A 19,427-nucleotide genomic window follows, 5' to 3' on the forward strand; every position below is an offset into this window, starting at 1 on the left:
GGCTTCATAATGCTGGTGGCCTGGTACTCACTCCCCAACACTTCTGCACTGCTGGTCCACACCTCTAGCATGCGAACTACCTAGCAGCAGAACCTTCTTCTTTCTGTTAGACTTTGCAACCAACTCTGGCCTCCTTACTGCATGTTTCCTACACCTACACAGGAGGCTCCTCTCCACTCAACTCTGACAGTTGGTAAAATCTATTGGATATATACAAGGTAAAACAGTCTGAATACCTCCTCCTCCTCCTCGCTGCCTTCTTGCCAACTTCCAGTTCCCATTACCCAGCATCCTTCACCTTCCTCAACCTATCTAGTCATTGTTTTGTGCTCTAGCCCCATTTAGCTCATGAAGTTGGCGTATGGGCGCAGATGACCACTGTGTTGATTGCCCTTCAGATGCAACGGCAGCAATAACCAGATTACAAGAAAATAAAGCACACCTTGTGATGCCGTTTTATAGGTCTGTAAGTTCTTTCTCTACCAAACTCTTAATGTCCTATTAAACTATATAATTTTTTGCAGCTTTCCTGTTTAACCTAAAATGCACAAATTTAGAAACTTGTCATTTAATAAAATACAATCGTAGATTTTTATTTCATCCTGTCACATTTTGACCCAGTGTTTTTAGTGGCATGTTATTTTCTCTTCTCTTTCTTCGTTATATTCTGAAGGAGAAAGAAACCTTCTAAAAATTTTAAAAAAATCATTTTATAGCTGGCTTTACTGACATATCATATAGAGTTCATTGTTTGATTGTTTGTATATTGTTTTTTCAAATAAGCCTTTTGGAGGTTAAGATAAATCAACTTTCTTCTTTGTATTTAATTTTCATTGCTCCCAGACTTCCTTCATGCTTTGAGTGTGTCATTCTTTTTTTCCTGTGTTCACTTCCTTCCATGTGTATACCTCTTTCTTTCCTGAAATCCTGCTCTTTGTACTGCTTCTCTAAAAGAGTGTTATTAACTATTATGTCCATAGTAATTCCAATGTTTTTTGTCTCTCTGTCAATTTCAGTGAACCATGTGGGTTTGGATTTGCAGCTGTTTATGAAGTTGAAGATCAGCTCGATTAGTCTGTTTCGTTCATTCATTACGTGTGTCCATAAAAATACTGTCTTCCTTTCCACAATGCGTCACTTAGCGTTTCCATTTTCAAACAGAGCTCTCTGTTTGATCGTAATTTGTAGTCAGTATTACTGTTACTTTTGGGTCCTAGTATATTCCTTGTAATTCTTCTTCCAAAATGTTTCCACTGTTTCAGGATCCTCAAACCTTGTTTGTTTAAGTGTTTTTGTTGCACAAACTGTTTCAAGCCTTACCACTGTTTGATAGTGTGTTAGTTTTTGGAATGTCCTTTCCATTTTATTCACTGTGTTTTCTATTGTTATCCTTTCTTTTATATTGCTTGTATTCATTCTAGTAGATATTTAAAACAGCTTGTTTTAGATACTGTGTTGTGATTTTTAAGGCTTTCGGGGGCATCATTGATATTTGTCGTGAACTGCATTTTTTTCAAATGATATTTGTTGTCCTAAATTGTCTGCTTGTTTCTGTTGTTTAGCGATTTGCTCTTTGGCAGTGTCTAGCGAGTCAGTAGTTAATGTAGCATCATTTGCAAATGCTAGACAGTCTATGGTGATTTTATGTTGGTTTCTTTCTACTTGAATACACTTAATATTGATGGATTTTCTGCATTCTGTCAAAGTAGAGATCACAAATCCTCTTCTTGTCTTACTGCTGATTTTATTTCAAAAGGTTTTGACAGTTCCCCCAAAAAATTTTACATTGGATGCTGTGTTTGTTAAGTTCCTTTAATTATTTCTGTTGTTTCATTATCAAGTCCAAATTTCTTTATAATGTTGTTTACGGCATTTCTATCAGTTGAGTAATAGGCCTTTTTTACAATCTACAAAAGTTATCACATATTTTAAGTTTCTGATTTTCCTCATTTCTACTATGTTCTTTAGATTTAGTGTTTACTCTGCACAAGACCTACCTTCCTAAACCCTGCTTCATATTCTCATAGCTGTGGGCTGAGTATTCCTTTAGCTTTCTTTGAAAGTGCTGTGGACAAGATATCATGGGTCACTGGCAAGAGGGAAATTCCTCTATAATTGTTTGAATGTTGAAATGTACGTTGCTGTGTCAGTGTAAAATTCAGTGCACATCCACAAAACATAGAAGGTCCATCTTAAACAACCTGAGTCCTAACATTATTGCTAGTATTAATTTCTATGTCATCAGTTGCCTTATAGACCATCTGGCGAGAATGCCTAAACCACCTCCTGTAGTGTGGCATCTCCGTGAGTGGTCCTATGCTGTTGCTCGTGCAGCTACTCCGCGGCCAGTCCACTGAAAGTCCCTTATTGCAGTCGACAATTTGATCGGATATTGCATAAAATCCCGTGTGTTTCCAAGTAAAACTAGAGAGGCACGCGAGTGGCAAAGATATTCCATCCACACAAATGACGTCACAGACATGTACTGCACATGCGCGTCAATGCTGCAGTGGCTAAGTCCAGTTCGAGGTCACACTCACAGAGATGTAGTCACGTGACCCACACATAGACCAGCACACTGATCAAAGTCTTAAATGGTTAGTTTTTTTCCTTCCATAGGATAGAAGGAAGGGACCAGGAATCATAGAAAAATTAATGAACATGAAGCTGTCTCGGTATGGATTAAAGGAAGCTGCAGCTGTTCCAAAATAAAGTTCACGGAGATCTTACTTTTTACTACAGAAAATGGATCAATAAAGATACTGATCCCTTCCTTCTATCCCATGAATTTTTGTTTTCCCCTTGTTTAAAAAAAAAATCCATTTAAGACATTGATCAGTGTGTTGGTCTGTGTGTGGGTCATGTGAGCGCATCTCAGCGAGTGTGACCTTGAACTGGTCCTAGGCACTGCAGTGATGCCGCGCATGCGCAGTACATATCTGTGATGTCATTCAGGTAAGTAGAATAGCTTTGCCACTCACATGCCTCTCTAGTTTTACTAGGAGGTACGCGGTATCCTATGCTACATCCAGACGTGTTATCAGCTGCAATAAGGGACTTCCGGTGAACTGGGCATGTCTGAGATGGGGCTCTCTAGTTTCCTTTTTTCAGTAATGGATGTATTAATGGTGTTATTCATTCTGATGCTAAGGTGTTCATTGTCGAAATTCCATTAATGATTTCTGTTAGACCTAGAATAATGTTGTCACTGGAGTGTTTCCGTAATTCAGCGACAATATTGTCTTCTCCTAATGCTTTGCTATTTTTGAATTGTTTTAAGATTTCCTCCATTGCTGGTGGTTTTGAGTCTGGCTGTATTTGGTTTATCTTATCAAAATTAAATTATTCTTTTGGTAGATTACAGTTGTGTAGTTCTTTGAAGTAGTTGTCGAGTATTCTGCAGCTCTTAGTTTTATTATATACTTAGTGTTATGTTCCTCTTTAAACTATTTTTAAATGTTTTATAAAAGTTCCTTGTGTTGTTCTGTGTGAAATAAGACTTCGTTAGTTAATCTTTTATGGGTTGTACACTGATCTTTTTGAAATCCTTTGATCCAGGTTTCCTGACTTCTACAAACTTTTTCTTGTTCTTATCATTTTCATTTGCCAGGATAATGACTGAAGCAGAATAAATGAATTAAAATTTGTGCTGCAGCTGGGACTCAAACCCAGGTCTTCTCGTTTGCTAGGCAGAAATGCTAACCATTACACCACCACAGTACAATGATCAACATTGCTACACGAACTACCCAAGTTGAGTGCCCTCCTCAACACAAACTTCAGTTCGTATCGTGCAGCAGTGTTGACCATTGTACTGCGGCAGTGTAACGGTTAGCATTTCTGCCTAGCAAGCAAGATGACCTGGGTTTGCGTCCCAGCCACAGCACAAATTTTAATTCATTTCTTCTGCTTACTTAAGAGACTTACTAAAGAGACTTAAATGTCTCAGGGAAGCATTTAATTTAGAGATTTATTTTCATTTGCATTCCAGATATTCTAAGCTCATTGTCTCTTTATAATTAACTCATCTCAGTCATCATTCCACTAGGCATGTTTCCATTTCTTTTTAAGAGCAAGTTCTGGAAATCGGGGACTATCAGGGAATTTCAAACGCATCAGGGAAATTTGAATAAAAAAATCTCATTTTTGTCTCAGTAGATGAAACTGTTTGTTTATTGAGATGTTGTGCATCGTTGTTGGCTTGGCGCAGCTGAGTACGTGTGTCGCTTCCCTACACCCTCATTCTTACTTCTTCTCCCCTTCCTGCCACACCCCTCAGCTTGCTGTCAGTGCTGCCACCACTTTTTGGCACTAGCCTAGCAGTTGCCAATGAGAGGCAAGAAGGTGTGAGAAGTGGTTTGTTTGGATCTGATTATCAGAGATTGTTGACACAGCGGCTGGAGACAGTGGTCATCTGTGCACAAGTTATGTATGAGTGACTGTGTGAATGTGTGTATGCTCTTGTTTTCTGACAAAGGCCATGGCCAAAAATATAGCTGAGAGTGTGTAATTGTCTTTTCTACGTGCCTATCTGCGGCTCAGTCATTATCTTTGCAATGTTTTATAGACATTTTATATATTCTGGTACATTTTGACACTTCAAAAATAATTTATATATTAGAAAGTATTAACGAAAAGAGGAAGGAAATTGTGGCTGTCACTGGCAGTTTGTACGCTATGTACTCGTATATTTCTCGAAAGAAAAATCACGCAATACCTGTAAAAATAATAGACGTGACACAGGGACGTAACATTTTACTGGTGGTCACCTATAGTGTTGGTTTACACAACTGTTCCCTGCCTTATACACTTCTTTCAACAGACCTACTTTTTTCTGGCGTTATTTCTGAAATGAGTGAAGGTATTTTAAATCTGTTATGCAATTCCACGGAAATGCGTATTTTTGTCACCAAATGTGTTTTGTTTTACTGAAATAAAATAACAACAGTGGTCTTAATGAAACACACCATTTGGATTGCTCTCTCCATATGAAAACAGTTCATTACAAAAGATGTTGATGTTAGTACTGCAGATTTTTGCTCACACAAGGAAGAAATACGAAGTCCTTACATTTTTTGTCAACTTATGTCTTTACCTACCCTAGAGATCTCAAAATGTGTCAGGGGAAAACGCTAAAACTTATCTGGAGATAAGGAAAATACCAGGGAATTTCATCTTTGGAAAGTTGGGGCAACCCTGAGAGTCATCTGAATAATGTCTTTTTGAAGTTGACCATAACATTTAGGTATTAGTTATAAATTCTTTAGCATAGAACCACTAATATTGGGAAAAGGAACGTATATATTTCGTGTCACACAATGCACGCTTTTATATTGGGCAGCTGCAGCAGATTGGTGGTTGCCAAGTATATGTATGACAGTAGTCACACCCTGAAAGGCATAGGAGAGAACTTCCATGTAGATAAGAAAGGAAAGGAACTTGACTTCTTGAGCAACTTGAAATAGCAATCTATCGGGTTAAAGTTGATAATGTACTTAATATACAAACTGGCAATGATGGTAACACCTTTTCCAGTGGCTTCTGAACCTTTTTCAAGGTTGATGTTAGCACAGTGAATGTGAATGACTTTGCATAGATAACCATTGGTGTGGTCTCTCTCCATGTCCTTCGTAACATCTTTGGAATGTTATGGAATGGCTGATAACTCAATGCAGTCTCTCAGAGCTGTCCACATGTTTCTGAACTAGTGGTGCATGGAGAGGCAGCGTATGTGACATATGCTTATCACTCTGCAGAAGGAACACTTTGGTGGATGGGCAGTAATGTGGATAAGAGGAACAGAGAATCTGGTGTTGCCATTTTTAAAGTAAGACAAAGACTTCATGTACATATAATTTTATTTGTTTTTATATTTTGACCTAGTTTGTTTTTGAAGGGCATGTCCATGTAGGATTAACTTAGACAGATAATGATGGGAGCTTGACTCAAGAAACTCATCGTTGAGGATTATTTTCTTAATATTAGTGGCTGTATGCTAAAATATTTGTAAAAGTTATCTTAACAACTCCTACCTCCAGTCCTTAAAATGGAAAGTATTACAATTTAGGTATACTGTAGACAATTTCTGTATGTCAAACTTTTTTGGTTGGTATTGGTTCTTTTTTCTAAATACTTATCTTACTTCGAATTTAATGCTAGGTAGATAGTGGCCTGAATCGAAATTGGTACTCTCAGCAATTTTTACATTGAATACCTCCATTGCACAGTGTCTATTGATAGCAACATGATTAAATTTTTTCCCCTACAAATTGGATTTGGTGGGTGAGTTAGTTTTGTTACTTACTTTGTTTCATGTTCAATGGATAATTTGCATGATAAATTATGTGGGATGTGTCATTTTACATTTACATTGTAAATTAATTTGTAAATGTGGCTACATACTGAACATCTATGAATTTTTGTTTATTATTATTAATATTATTATTAAATCTACAGATGTTATTAATTCCTACCCACTTCCTTTTATACATTACAGTGATAGAAATTCTTCTATGGAATAGGAATTGTCAAGGAGAAGCTTTTTTGGTTTTGTTTCCAAATTTTACTTTGCTGTAGTCTGATGTTTTATATCATTGGGTAAGTGGTCAAATATTTTAGTTGTGACATTGTGCACCCCTTTTTGTGCTAAAGACAACATTAGTGTGAAGTAATGAATGGCATTTTTCCTTCTGGTATTGTAGTTATGTACATCATTGTCCATTGAGAACTGCAAGGGATTATTTACAACGAACTTGGTGAGGGAGTAAACATACAGTGAAGCAGTAGTCAGAATGTCCAACTCCTTAAACAGATGTCTCCAAGATGATCATGGATGAACACCACATATTATTCTTATAGCATTTTGTTGAGCAATGAAGACATTCTTTCATTATTCCATATGACATTATTGAATGAAAGTTTGCAAAATATGTCAACTTGCTGATCTGTCTTACCCCAATATGGCTGAACTACATTGTTTTAGGAGTTCTAAAACATACTTTTTTCAGGTTACATGCTCATCAGCATGGACACACAAAAATTTGGAAGATTCCACTCTGTTTATTATTTCCTCACTGTGTGTTACTCTTGCCACTGTTGTAGTACTTCTAGATGTGCAGAACTGAGTATGGTGCTCTTTTTAAAACTGAGAGTGAGACTGCAAAAAACCAGTCAATGAAATTTTTAGGCACTTTGTTTGCCGTATCTTCTGTTGCTGTACATATGCTTGGATTGATTACACCAACAGTGTCATCCACAAAAAGAACTAATTCTGCTTGTTGTATGTCAAATGGAAGATAGTCTACATACACGAAGAACAATGGTAGACCAAAGGCTGAGCCTCAGGAAATTCCATATGTAATTACTCCCCAGATTACATTGCTTGAACAACTACGTAAAATGTCTTGCATTCTTTTAGTTAGGTATGATATTATCCATTGGTTGGCTTTATCATAATTTCCATAAAACCTCAGTTTATCTAGGATGATATTGTGGTTCACACAGTCAAATGGCTTAAATAGGGCACAGAAAATACCAGCTGGCGTCATTTTGTTATTTAATATTTGGGTGATACCTATGTAGTAAGTTTTCTAGGAAGTTCTTGAAAGAATGTAGATGTAAGTACTATGTTATGGGGTCTGCACAGACGTTGGTCTTTTTCCGTATGTGCATGGAGTTTTCCTGCTAAGAATTTGTGCTCGTTCTTTGCCAAATTGTGCTTTAAAATCTACAAGTAGTATTACTGTGTTTTTCAGTGAAATATGATCTAAGGTACGTGACACAATTTGCCAAAAAATTTCTGTGTGGTCTTTCTGAGTTGTATTTTTATCTTTTGTTGGTGCATATGTATATAAAAATATGTGACATTCACAACAGTATCTAAAAGATTTTTGTATATTTTACTAAAATTATTTATCCTCTTATTGTTAATTAATTATCGCTTTGCATATGTATTTTCCAGATAAACTGTACGTATACCCATGTCGGTATAATTATCGTCCAGATCACTGTATGTACATGAGTGTGTGCCATAGTGCTGATGAGGAAGGTGTTGCTGTACTGCATGGAAGTCGAGGGAGCTTTCACTCTGAGAAACAACCACCTTTCCATGCACTCTATACTGCAATGGAAGAAGTAAGTTCCAAATATTTATAACAATAAAACCTAGTATTCAGAAATATGGAGAATAGGGAAACGACAAAAACAACAAAACAAAGTGTAAATCTGAATCAACCAAGCCGCCAATGTGTAATGACAAAGGTAAATCAAATTTAAATTGGAATTTTCATGTAGGTAGGAGATCAGTAAATGCTTGTGAATAGCTGCTGTTGTACAAGGTGGAAGCGGTGATTCTCCATAACATTATGAAGAGTGCAATAAATGCCCAGATAGTACAACATATTATTAAGCTAAATTTTGAGCTTGACAGCGGCAAAAGTAAGGTAAAGCAGAAATTAAGATGTTGCCCCACACTAAAAAATACTGCAAATTTTAACTAAAGTAATATAGTTCTTAGCTTGTAAGCAAGGGCATTTTCAAAAAAGATGACATAAAACTAAACAAAAACAACTATCTTGAAAAAATAGGTGTGTGTGTGTGTGTGTGTGTGTGTGTGTGTGTGTGTGTGTGTGTGTGTGTGTGTGTGTGTGTGTTTGTTTGTTTGTTGTTTCCCGATGAGTCTCTAAAAGAAGGTACACAAGGTAGACAGACACGCAACCAACCAAATGCTATTCTATAGCACAGTCTTGAAGATAGAAAAAACCTGGTCATTTACCGGCCATTGCAGTAATTAACTTAGTCAGCCACATAATGTGATAGTAAATATTGCTAAGTCCAGCAATATGTACAAACTGCCAACTCTGAAGGCTGTAACAGTTTGTAGAAGTGGAGCCATTTTTCCACTCGTGCAGTCCTGTGCTGTAAGGGGTTATGGTCTAATGGTAAGTTTAAACATGAGGTCGAGCATTCAGGCCTTTCGTTACATAATTTTTACACTTACTTTCATCTATACATTTTGATTCTGCGGGTGCTGGCTGCTGACTGCTGCCACCATGGGGTATCTTATCTGTGATTATCTAACATACTACAGATGCCCCAGGGTGACATTACAAAAGGCTGTCCAGTGGCCTATGAACCACTGACTTGTGCCTCTCTTGGTGCATCCTTCTGCGAAAACTACTCCAAGGATGGCAGCCTACTTTACTTTACTACCCTGGCAGTCTGGGTGCTTCTGCAACAACTTAAATGTTCTTTCAAAATACTATGATTTATATGAGGCATGCAAATCAGAATCAAAGAGTAAATGAAGAGTAATGTTACATTAATCAGTTACTGACAATCACTTGTACCATTACGTATCATATTACTTGGCATTGATTAAATATTCTGATTAAATGGGTCTTTCATTATTATTTTACTTATGCTATGTGACCATTTCTGAAAAAGTGGTCCCGTAACACAACCCAGTGACCAAGTTTGTTGATAGAGACTGCATACCGGGATGGTCCATAGGTACAGGTAATTTTCCAAAAAGTAAAATGTTGCTTAATATTCTCCATTCAACAACAGAAAACAGCACAAAATATGTACTCGGTAAGAAATGCCTAGAAGTTTGAAAATAGTCTAGCCCTACATATAACTGTTCAAAAGTTGTATATTCCTTCCATCCCCACAATTTATTTTTTTTACTCAAAGAGAAATTTGTGGGGACACACAATGCACTTGTTAAAATCATTATTGTAAATCAAAGTTCCCAAAAAATATTTTACAGAATTTCCTGAAAAGTGTTAAAATTTTAAGAATTTTTTTCTTCTAATAATGCACACAAATTCAGTAAAATGACTATCTTATGTTGAATCAAAACATGATGTAAGGGAATAGAATTTGGACATAATTTTGTCATAAGAAAGGATTTAGTAGCCATTGAGTATTTTTATACTCACCAGCAATGATCTGCAAAATAAGTTGTTTCTCAGTTTCTTTGCTTGTGAGAATGATCCATGATAGGTTTGATGTGTCGTGCTACACACAACTAACATTTTCTGGACATTTTTCAATTTTTGTATTGTAACCAGGATTGTCCATGTGTGTCATAGGGACTTTGTCGAGGAATTTACTGTCGATATGTTATCTTGCACAACTTGACCAGAAGAAGGGATCGGTTGGTAGGACATGTTCTGAGGCATCAAGGGATCACCAATTTAGTATTGGAGGGCAGCGTGGAGGGTAAAAATCGTAGAGGGAGACCAAGAGATGAATACACTAAGCAGATTCAGAAGGATGTAGGTTGCAGTAGGTACTGGGAGGTGAAAAAGCTTGCACAGGATAGAGTAGCATGGAGAGCTGCATCAAACCAGTCTCAGGACTGAAGACCACAACAACAACAACATGTTATCTGAAGAAATTTTTTCATACTAAGAGTTACAAAAATTAGGACTCGTGTTTGTAAGGGAATGAAAATATCTTTCATGCACAATTTATCACACTGATTTTTCTTCTTCCTCTTCTTCATCTCTGTCTGCTTGCATCAAAACTTTCATCATGTTTGCCTTAACTACCATTCAAACAACATCATAAAATAAGGGTAGAGTCAGTTGCAGGAATTAAGTAGAGATGGCTGAAAAAATTTTTGCAGCAGTGTTACTGATTTCAAATCAAGATTCAAGATGACCAGTTAATAGGGAATTATTTCAAGGGGGCTTGAATTGCTTATAGTGACAGAAGTCAGATTTATACATACTTTCAAGCGAGAAAAATGCATATTCCTCGTAAAACCAAACATGATCGTGGATGTGAAAACTGCCTTTGTCATCTATCTTATACGAGTGCAGCTCCTGCCATGCAAAACAATCTCCTGTTCTTTGGAATGCCCCAAGTTAACTCTAAAAATTCTTGGCAATCACCTCACTTCTCTTTCTTTCTAGTAATATGACGTCCAAGAAATTCATGAATGGTAGAGTGCACCTCATAGCTACCACTCATATAAACATTCTTGTTGAGTTTGATCAAAGCTTTTTTTAACTTTTTAGGAAAAACTTGGTGTCTGTACTAGAAGTTGAATTATCAATATTTCGAAACAGCTTCTCAAAACTAATCCAAAAATTTAATTCTACCCAGTCATGGTTAAAAAGCTTTCCCGGATTTGTACGGTCACCATTTTGTCAAATTGTGTTGCTTACTGTGTTTTGCATGGAACAGTGTCCAACACTGAACTTGCTCTTCTTCTCTTCATATTGCCTTTATGTCTCACCATAACCTTCTGGCACATTTTTTTCGCTAAGATTATCTATGAGGAAGCTTGTGATTGTAAAAACTTGGGCACCATAAACTATTTTATTATTTTCATAGCGATTAGATTTCAGCTTTCACTGATAGTATAAGTTACTTTTGAAACTTATTTGTGTGTGTGCAAATTTAATTTTACAATTTTCGAGTTTGTGTATACTTTATCTATATGATTAATATGAGTAGTTTGAAAGGAGTACCACACATTTTAATAGACAACTGAAATGCAGGTTTCATTACTGCTGTTTGATTGAGATCAAGCTTAGTCAAAATCATGAAAAAATTAGACAGACGCACTGATATTTCTGTATTTTTATTTTTCAGTATCAGCTGGGGACAGATCCTCACACAAATCTTTATTTACCCATTAAGAACTACTTGGAACTAGCGTCATCATCAAACTGTGGTAAAGTGAAACACATATTCACAAAATCTCTGCAGAGATATTTTCAGAAAATTGATTTAAGATAACAGATGATGATTATCTAGATGAAACATTTAAAACTAATTTTATGTTTTTAATCTAGAATTGTTACCTCTTTTCTGAACAGATGTTTGATTCTGTCAGTTGATGAAGTTCCTTTAGTTGCAATATTGTATTAATGTCTTTAATGTGTTTTCGTGTATACTTTAAATTTTTATGTGATTGTAAATGTGCAAAAATTATGACAGAAAATTAACCATTGGTGACAGAGGACTGTCGATAGTCATAACTTGTCTGACAACCATTGACCAATGATGGTGCTAGATTTTGTTGGCATGAAAATGTGAGTGTTGAAGGTGGGGGAGGGCTGTAAATGAATTCTGTTTCAAAACAAGGACACCAGATGAAAAACTAGCATCAATAATGTATAGTTGTAAGACAACTAACACCAAAAAATTACATACTAATACACATGCTATACAGTGCTATTGCTAGAGAGAGTTCTGAGGTGCTATACTGAACCCTGTAGACTATACTTTCAGCTCTCAAAACATGACTTCTCCTCCATTTTCAAATCACACATTTAGTTCCCAGCGATGCTACTGATAATGATTCGTCAGACAAGTTGCATGTTATTGCAATAATGAGAATCTCAACTTGTTACTTTTTTGCATTTGCCATGACTTGACTAGAAGGTAACCCTGTAGGAGGTTCACATTTTCTCTGCTACTCCTCCTTGTGAAGTTGATTACAATTTACAGCAGTATTTAGCAGTTTTCTAAAGATTTCTAGCTGGTTATATGGTGTGTGATAGGACTTAATGATGTGCCTAATCCAAAATTTCTTAGTTCCTATAAGGTTAACAAGGAAAAAAATGTGTTCAGAACTAATTGTGTTGTACAATTGGAATATTTCTTCAGCGTTTTGTGAAGACTAGTTAAATCTACTGTGCTTCTAAGAAGACACCAGATGATAAATTTTGTAACTTGCTGCAAAATATTGTTGTAAAAAGATTAGAGTTTGTATGACTTAAAACAAACATGTGAGCAATGAATAGAACACACTGAATAGTGTGTTGGATTACTTTAAATTTTAAATTTATGAGCTGTATTTTGTGGTTACAAATTCAGTTATTCTGTTGTAAAAGCATTCATCATAATTTAATGCACAGTATCTATTTAATTAATATTGCAGTCATGGTTGTTGTCCCGGGGAGGGGGGGGGGGGGTCGGCAATTTTCTGCAGTTGCCTTTGTTTGTTAGGAAAGTATTTTTGCAAGAGTTGATTGATTATGTTAAAGGTACTGCAGTAACAGATGTTAGTTATAATATGCAGATATAGCATTACTCTTTGCTCTTGTGTTTTCAGTTTCCCTTCTGGATATATGTCAAGTCTTTATTTTTATTGGTTAATTCATGTTCATTGTATGATATGGTGCACGAGAGTGAGTCAGGTCACCCAAATTTAAGTTGTCAACACTCTCCTTAAATCATTTAAGGCCAGTGCCAAGATGAGTTCTGTTTCCATCCTTTGTAACCACAGCTTGTGATTGATCCCTAATGATCATTCATCAGTGGAGCATTCTACCATAATAAGTTTTTTAACTTTGCTTCTCAAAAATTTCAGTTTCAATTAAAAACTGAGCATTTTAAAAGTACCAAACTGTGTAATTGAATAAGACAAGAAAGCTACACTACATTTAAAAAATCAGTGTATTGAATTATAATATGTTGTTTTGTGACTATAATAACTGATAGCCGTGAAGATGGAAAGTTATTGGAAATTCTACACAGTCTAGAAATAATCACTGTATTGGAACTATTATGAAAGAATTGTCAAGCCCAAAAACAATCCCAATATACTATCTAATCGAAAATGTTCCCTCCACCTGCTCCCCACTCTAACTCACTTTCATGTGCCCTAACCAATGATAGCACTTTTTTTAAAGGCATGTCATGACTTTGCCATGTGATGCATGAAATTAGCGTTTTCCGTCTTAAATTTGCTCCACTTACATCCTCATATTGTCTATTCAGACAGTGATTATGCTTGGACATGCCTTACAGAAAAAGTAAAATAATACCATTTATGGGCTCTCAGCAATACCTTAAAAGAACAAAATGTATAATAGAGTTAGGTTTCTACATTTTCAGTCAATAAATTCCTATAATAGTATCAGACTGCTTCAATACTGAGGTACAGTATTTGGAAGCTAAGATATTCAATGGACGAAATTATACATATTGTATTGCCCCATCAAACATACAATGAGATGAATAAACCATGCAATTTCTCAATTATTATTAAGTTGTCACTCGATGTAGCAAATGTCACAGTGCCATATTATTGTCATTAATATCATCAATATTACTTTTTTCTCAACATGTTGTAGTTATGTCCACTTTCCTGTATATTAATTTCTGTGATAAAATGAACTTTTGTGTAAACATACTACAGAAAAATATTTTGGCCTTTCTGAAATGGCAATATAGATTTAAGAGAGATTTATGTCATAGAAAATAGTGTAATATGCTGAATGATGTGGCTTGGATGGTCGTAGATCTTGCTCAGAGAAATAGTCCCTGGACATCAGTTGAATTATTTTAATTTGAAAATAAGGCACAGATCACCTGACATAAGTAGTAATAGGAAACATTTACAGTACCTCAGCTAAATCTCTCTCATCCACCCCCCTCCTTCTCTCTCTCTTTCTCTCTCCCCCTCCCCTCTCTCTCCCCCTCTCCACCTCCCCCTCTCCCCCTCCCCCTCCCCCCTCCCCCCTCCCCCCCCCTCCCCCCTCTCCCCCCTCTCCCCCCTCTCCGCCCTCTCCGCCCTCTCCGCCCTCTCGCCCCTCTCCACCTCCCCCATCTCCCCTCTCTCCCCCCTCTCCACCTCCCCCCTCTCACCTCTCTCCCCCCTCTCCACCTCCCCCTCCCTTCCCCCCCCCCCTCTCTCTCTCTCTCTCTCTCTCTCTCTCTCTCTCTCTCTCTCGCTGTGTGTGTGTGTGTGTGTGTGTGTGTGTGTGTGTGTGAGAGAGAGAGAGAGAGAGAGAGAGAGAGAGAGAGAGAGAGGGGGGGGGGGGGGGGGGGGAAGGCCAAAATTTTGTCTTGAACTAACACCAAATGTGGACTCAATCTAACATTCATGATTCATTGCCTTTAAATTAAAAATTGTAGTTGTGTGGGTGGGGTTTCCCACATTTACCAGTTGGCTATGAATGGAGAGGAAATCTGAATGTCATTACAATCATGAAAATTATTCCCATATTTGAGAACAAATGTTGACTTAAGTTGTCAGTCAGAAACCTGTGCATAATTTGTACATAATCACAGAAATAAGGTCTCATTAGCTTCCAGAAATGTGAATTCCTAACCCCAAGGACTGCAGACTTGCGTCAAACGTTTGTGTGTGGCTATCAGTGCCCATTGATGATGGCTGCTGCTGTGTGTTCTCTTTGTTAATTCCATCTCTCCATGTTCATCTGCCAACTCTACCATTATGCAATGTCTGAAGACGGTATTAGTAACCTAACAGGTTCTGTCTGTACATCATGTCTGTGACAGTGTGACATAATGAGCATGTTATGTGAGGTCTCCAGATATTGTTTCACAATTTCTGTTCTTCTTGTGTGTTACTTCTTGCAAATCTAATGGTGTGGTGGACCTAAGACTTTGAGGCCTTTTAGATGAGCATTATAATATGAATCTTGAATCTCAAAAATACTCAATAGAAGGCCCTTATAACTGTGCACAGTTAATGTGCCAGTGATTGTAATAATTATTGCTATGAACTAACCCATTGAATTCTAATGACCCCATGTCAATTTGACACACAATCAGATGCTTAACTTGAAGTCTCAGTCGATACACAATTATAACCTGCTACAAAAGCGTCGTAACACTGCATGGTGAATAACTGAAGAGAAGATTTGTTTCAGAAAAAGAGTGTGTGTGTGTGTGTGTGTGTGTGTGTGTGTGTGTGTGTGTGTCTTTGTTTGTTTACAGAGCACCATATTTTTAAGAGAGAATTGTTAAAGAAAATATTTTGAAAAGTTTTAAACTTAGATGCATGTGAAAACCAAAAATTGCAGGTTTTTCCCGTAGATATTAGATTGTATTGATCACCACCATGGACACCGTCAAATAGTCATAGTAGTATTAGTAATAGCAATACTAGTAATAGTTTCTTTATCATTAATATAAGCACATATTAGTGCACTGCTCATAAATAATGTACCTGATGGTTAATGGAAACAAAGTATTTGCATAGTGATCAGTATCCAGGCACTGGCTCATTTTTGAAAAAGCATACGTAAAAGTATTTATATTCACCTGAAATAATGCGTGAAATTAGCAGAATACTGTAAAACTCAAATAACAAAATATAATTAGCAGATTAATAACAAAGTGCTGTCATATATCTTGGCAATCTTTCTCCTATGGAGAGTTTTCATTTATGGCCTGCTATAATTGCATAATGAACTTCAGTTCAGCTAATCAGTTTAAAAGTGAATCCCTTTCTAAATTGTTCAGGTCTTCAAGCATTTTTCTGGTTGAACATTCTAGTTTTTCATGGATTTTTAAACTGTTTCTGGTAGATACAAAAATGAAAACGGAAAAAGTAAGTTTCCTTAAACTGATCTTGCCCATTCCTGCTCCTATTTTCTTCCTAATGGGCTCTAATGACATATATAAGACATTGAACTGTGATTGTAGTTTGCATTTTGCAATTCATCTGGCAGTTAAAAATAAGAGCAAACAAATATATTTGCATTTCAGCACTTTAAGATACTATAAAGGATTTGATAGTATAGTGAATACTAAACCAAATGAGAAGACGTTGAGCAACATCAGTTCCCAACTTTTAAGCAGTGAAAAGTAGTGAGTTAGCCTATAGTTGACTTTTTGGAAATGACTGTCAGAACCAAAATTATAGACTGTTATTAAGAGAATTACAAAACATGTGGCTTACCAAGATAACTTCATGGAATCAAAAGCATTTTTAAAATTCTCATTAAAAATTGTGAACATTCAGAATCTGAAGTTCTTGAAGTTTCACCACTGACCACTCGTAGCTGCAGTCATATGTGATAAATTCTCATCTCATCTGAGCTAGTACTATCAGAGTTCAAAATCCATTAACCAGTTCATTCACGAAGGCTTTAGTCTACAATTCTCTTACTTTATGTTGAGCAACTTTATACCTGATCTAACGCCTTGTCAGGCCTTCGTGCACCGTTTATTACACCCACTGACTCGTGTGACTAGCACATAACCTACCCCATGCAAGCTCTGGCTTCATTGACTAATACAGCTTCTCTATTGGAAGGGATGAATTTTCAGTTATATGTAACTTTTTTTTTTTACCTAACATTCTGAAATATTTAATACATCCTTCACCTTTTCGTACTTTTTCCTTGATATACTTTTTTCCACAACTATAGCAGAAACTGATAATGAAGAAAGCTGCCTAGATGAAGTTTTAGTAACTGTTATGAGTGGCTTCGACCAAATTGGGCCATCCTCAAACGTAACACTAAAATACAGCACTGTTACTACCAGTGATATCATCTGATGTGTGGTGTAGCAGTAGACTTGTGTTCTGGTGTTATATATGAAGATGACCCATATAACATGATTTCGACTGTATTCTTCGCTAAGTAATAAAACAAGATCACTTATTTCTTATATGATAAAATGCTGCCTTTCTACAGCAGACATATTGCTGTTTCCAGCAATTAAAGATGCAATGACTACCTTCTGAGGTATTATCTTCAGTTTTTATTTTAAAACACCAACTATGTTTTCAGTATTGTTAGTAATGGTAAATTTGGAAGTGTGTCATTCATAACTATTCTTCAATAAATCTTCTACTGCAGGTACCTCTGTTGATCTCATCTGTATCAAATTAAGCCACAGCCCAAAATGTAAACTATTTAGTAAAAGAGTAGGTATTGTTCTATTTTCATGTGGACTGTGCAAATTGGAGTCTGCTCTATTATTATAATAGAATTTGTGTGATTTTATATTTACTTGCAATGATTGCTGCCACTGGACAAGGAATGTGTCACAGTGTAGATACAAATTTGAAGTAAAGTGATTTTGTGAAATAATGATTTGCAACAAGTGTGCAATCACTCATATAACCTGTTGGTGAGTTGATGCTTCCAGAATATGAACTAAGACAGAAATAGCAGAACACAACAGTAGCAATGGTCAATTATTTTGGATGTTTTGGCTATGTAGTAGCACTGAGCACAACCTTCAGACAATATTATTCTACTTAAGTCTGTATTCAATTCAATTGTTTCAGCACAGCTGTTTTTAAAATTTTCTGGTGTGTTATTGGGATTTGAAGCCTTTCCTTTAGATAAGCATTTAGTATGGATATTGTGTGTGCCTATTCATAATTACATCAAACAAATTTATGACTGTACAGACAGGTTCTTATTGCAGGTGAAGTGAGGATCTGTTTTTAAATTGAATACTAGTGTATATTTGTATAATTTATTTGGCTTTGATATGGACATTGTAACTGACTTGTTGCTCAACAAACTAAACATGTTATGAATATAAGTTGCTGCAGAAGTTAGTCGTATTGTATATGCCACAAGTGACCATTTAATATTCCAGGAAAGAGCAGTTTGATAAGTTTTTCATTGCTTGATATTGTCTTGATGTTGTTTATCAGTACTAGAAAATGAAACACAACACAGACCAATAATAAAAATGACATAAAATAGAAAGAGAGCCACTATTAGAAATGAATTTAGTCATGGATCAAAAGAGGGATGAAGAGTAAATGTGACAGCAAAAAATTTGTGCAGAGGTGAAATTTCAGCTACTCCCCTTGACACACATGAGCCACTCATATTAGAGAGTGTGCAGTACTACTTATAAAAGTAAAAATGACTTGTAATTGTGTGCATAATTGAAGGAGATTTACTTTCTTTATATGCCACAAAAAGGTCTGTCTGCCTGCCCGTCCCCATTTCTCAACACCAACTGCAACCTGTACATCTGCTTCCAAGAATTATAGATGTGGGAAAGATGTAAGAGTAGCAAGAAATTGATGACCATGGGAGTGGCCAATATAGTGTCTTCATAACTTAGTGGTTCATATGACAGGTTGGCTTTTAATAACAGATTGTAATTACCGCCTCAGATAAATCTTTTTCTTTTTTTTTTTTTTTTTTTTTTTTTTTTTTTTTTTTTTTTTTTTTTTTTTTTCTTGGTATAATAATTTGTTTAATTTGAAAAGAAATTAAAAGTGGTCACTGCCTTTGAATATTTTGAATGCTCAAGAGGCCACAACATGTGACATTTGGTTATATCATAAGACCTGCAATGGGAAGTTAATGTATGTTCTAAAAACTGAGGGATATGTCTAAATTTTTATAGTAGGGACGTGTCTAGGTGTGGGTCGTTCACTTGCAGAGGCCCTCCCATACACCCACTTCTATTTATTCAGTTATTTCTAGAAAATAACAGTGTATTCCGTTTACTTGATAAGGTTTATAATAATTCCAAGGAAATTTTTTGCCACATATGTTAAATGTAAATTGGAAAACTGTTATGTTTCATCTCATTTCTTTCAATGCAAGATTTTAACTCTGGCTGTGATTTATCCTGGCCAGTTTTTTTGCTGTTAAGTATATATAAAAGCCCTTTCACATGTATAGGGGAAGATAAGGGATACTGTGCCCTGTTCTGGAATTAAC

The 19,427-nt window shown here is 36.1% G+C and overlaps 1 protein-coding gene across 2 annotated transcripts in view; it reads left to right on the forward strand.

Annotated features, from left to right (window-relative positions):
• LOC126471432 (glucoside xylosyltransferase 1) overlaps positions 1-19,427 on the forward strand; it is a 158,671-nt gene that overhangs the window by 120,068 nt on the left and 19,176 nt on the right. For both annotated transcript variants that reach the window (XM_050099591.1, XM_050099592.1), the window contains exons 6-7: positions 7,961-8,133; positions 11,608-11,689. In XM_050099591.1, coding sequence (XP_049955548.1) covers positions 7,961-8,133; positions 11,608-11,689 — 255 coding nt within the window. The remainder of the gene's footprint in view (positions 1-7,960; positions 8,134-11,607; positions 11,690-19,427) is intronic.

This window comes from Schistocerca serialis, chromosome 3, assembly GCF_023864345.2.
Source record: "Schistocerca serialis cubense isolate TAMUIC-IGC-003099 chromosome 3, iqSchSeri2.2, whole genome shotgun sequence".
Classification (NCBI taxonomy): Eukaryota; Metazoa; Arthropoda; class Insecta; order Orthoptera; family Acrididae; genus Schistocerca; species Schistocerca serialis.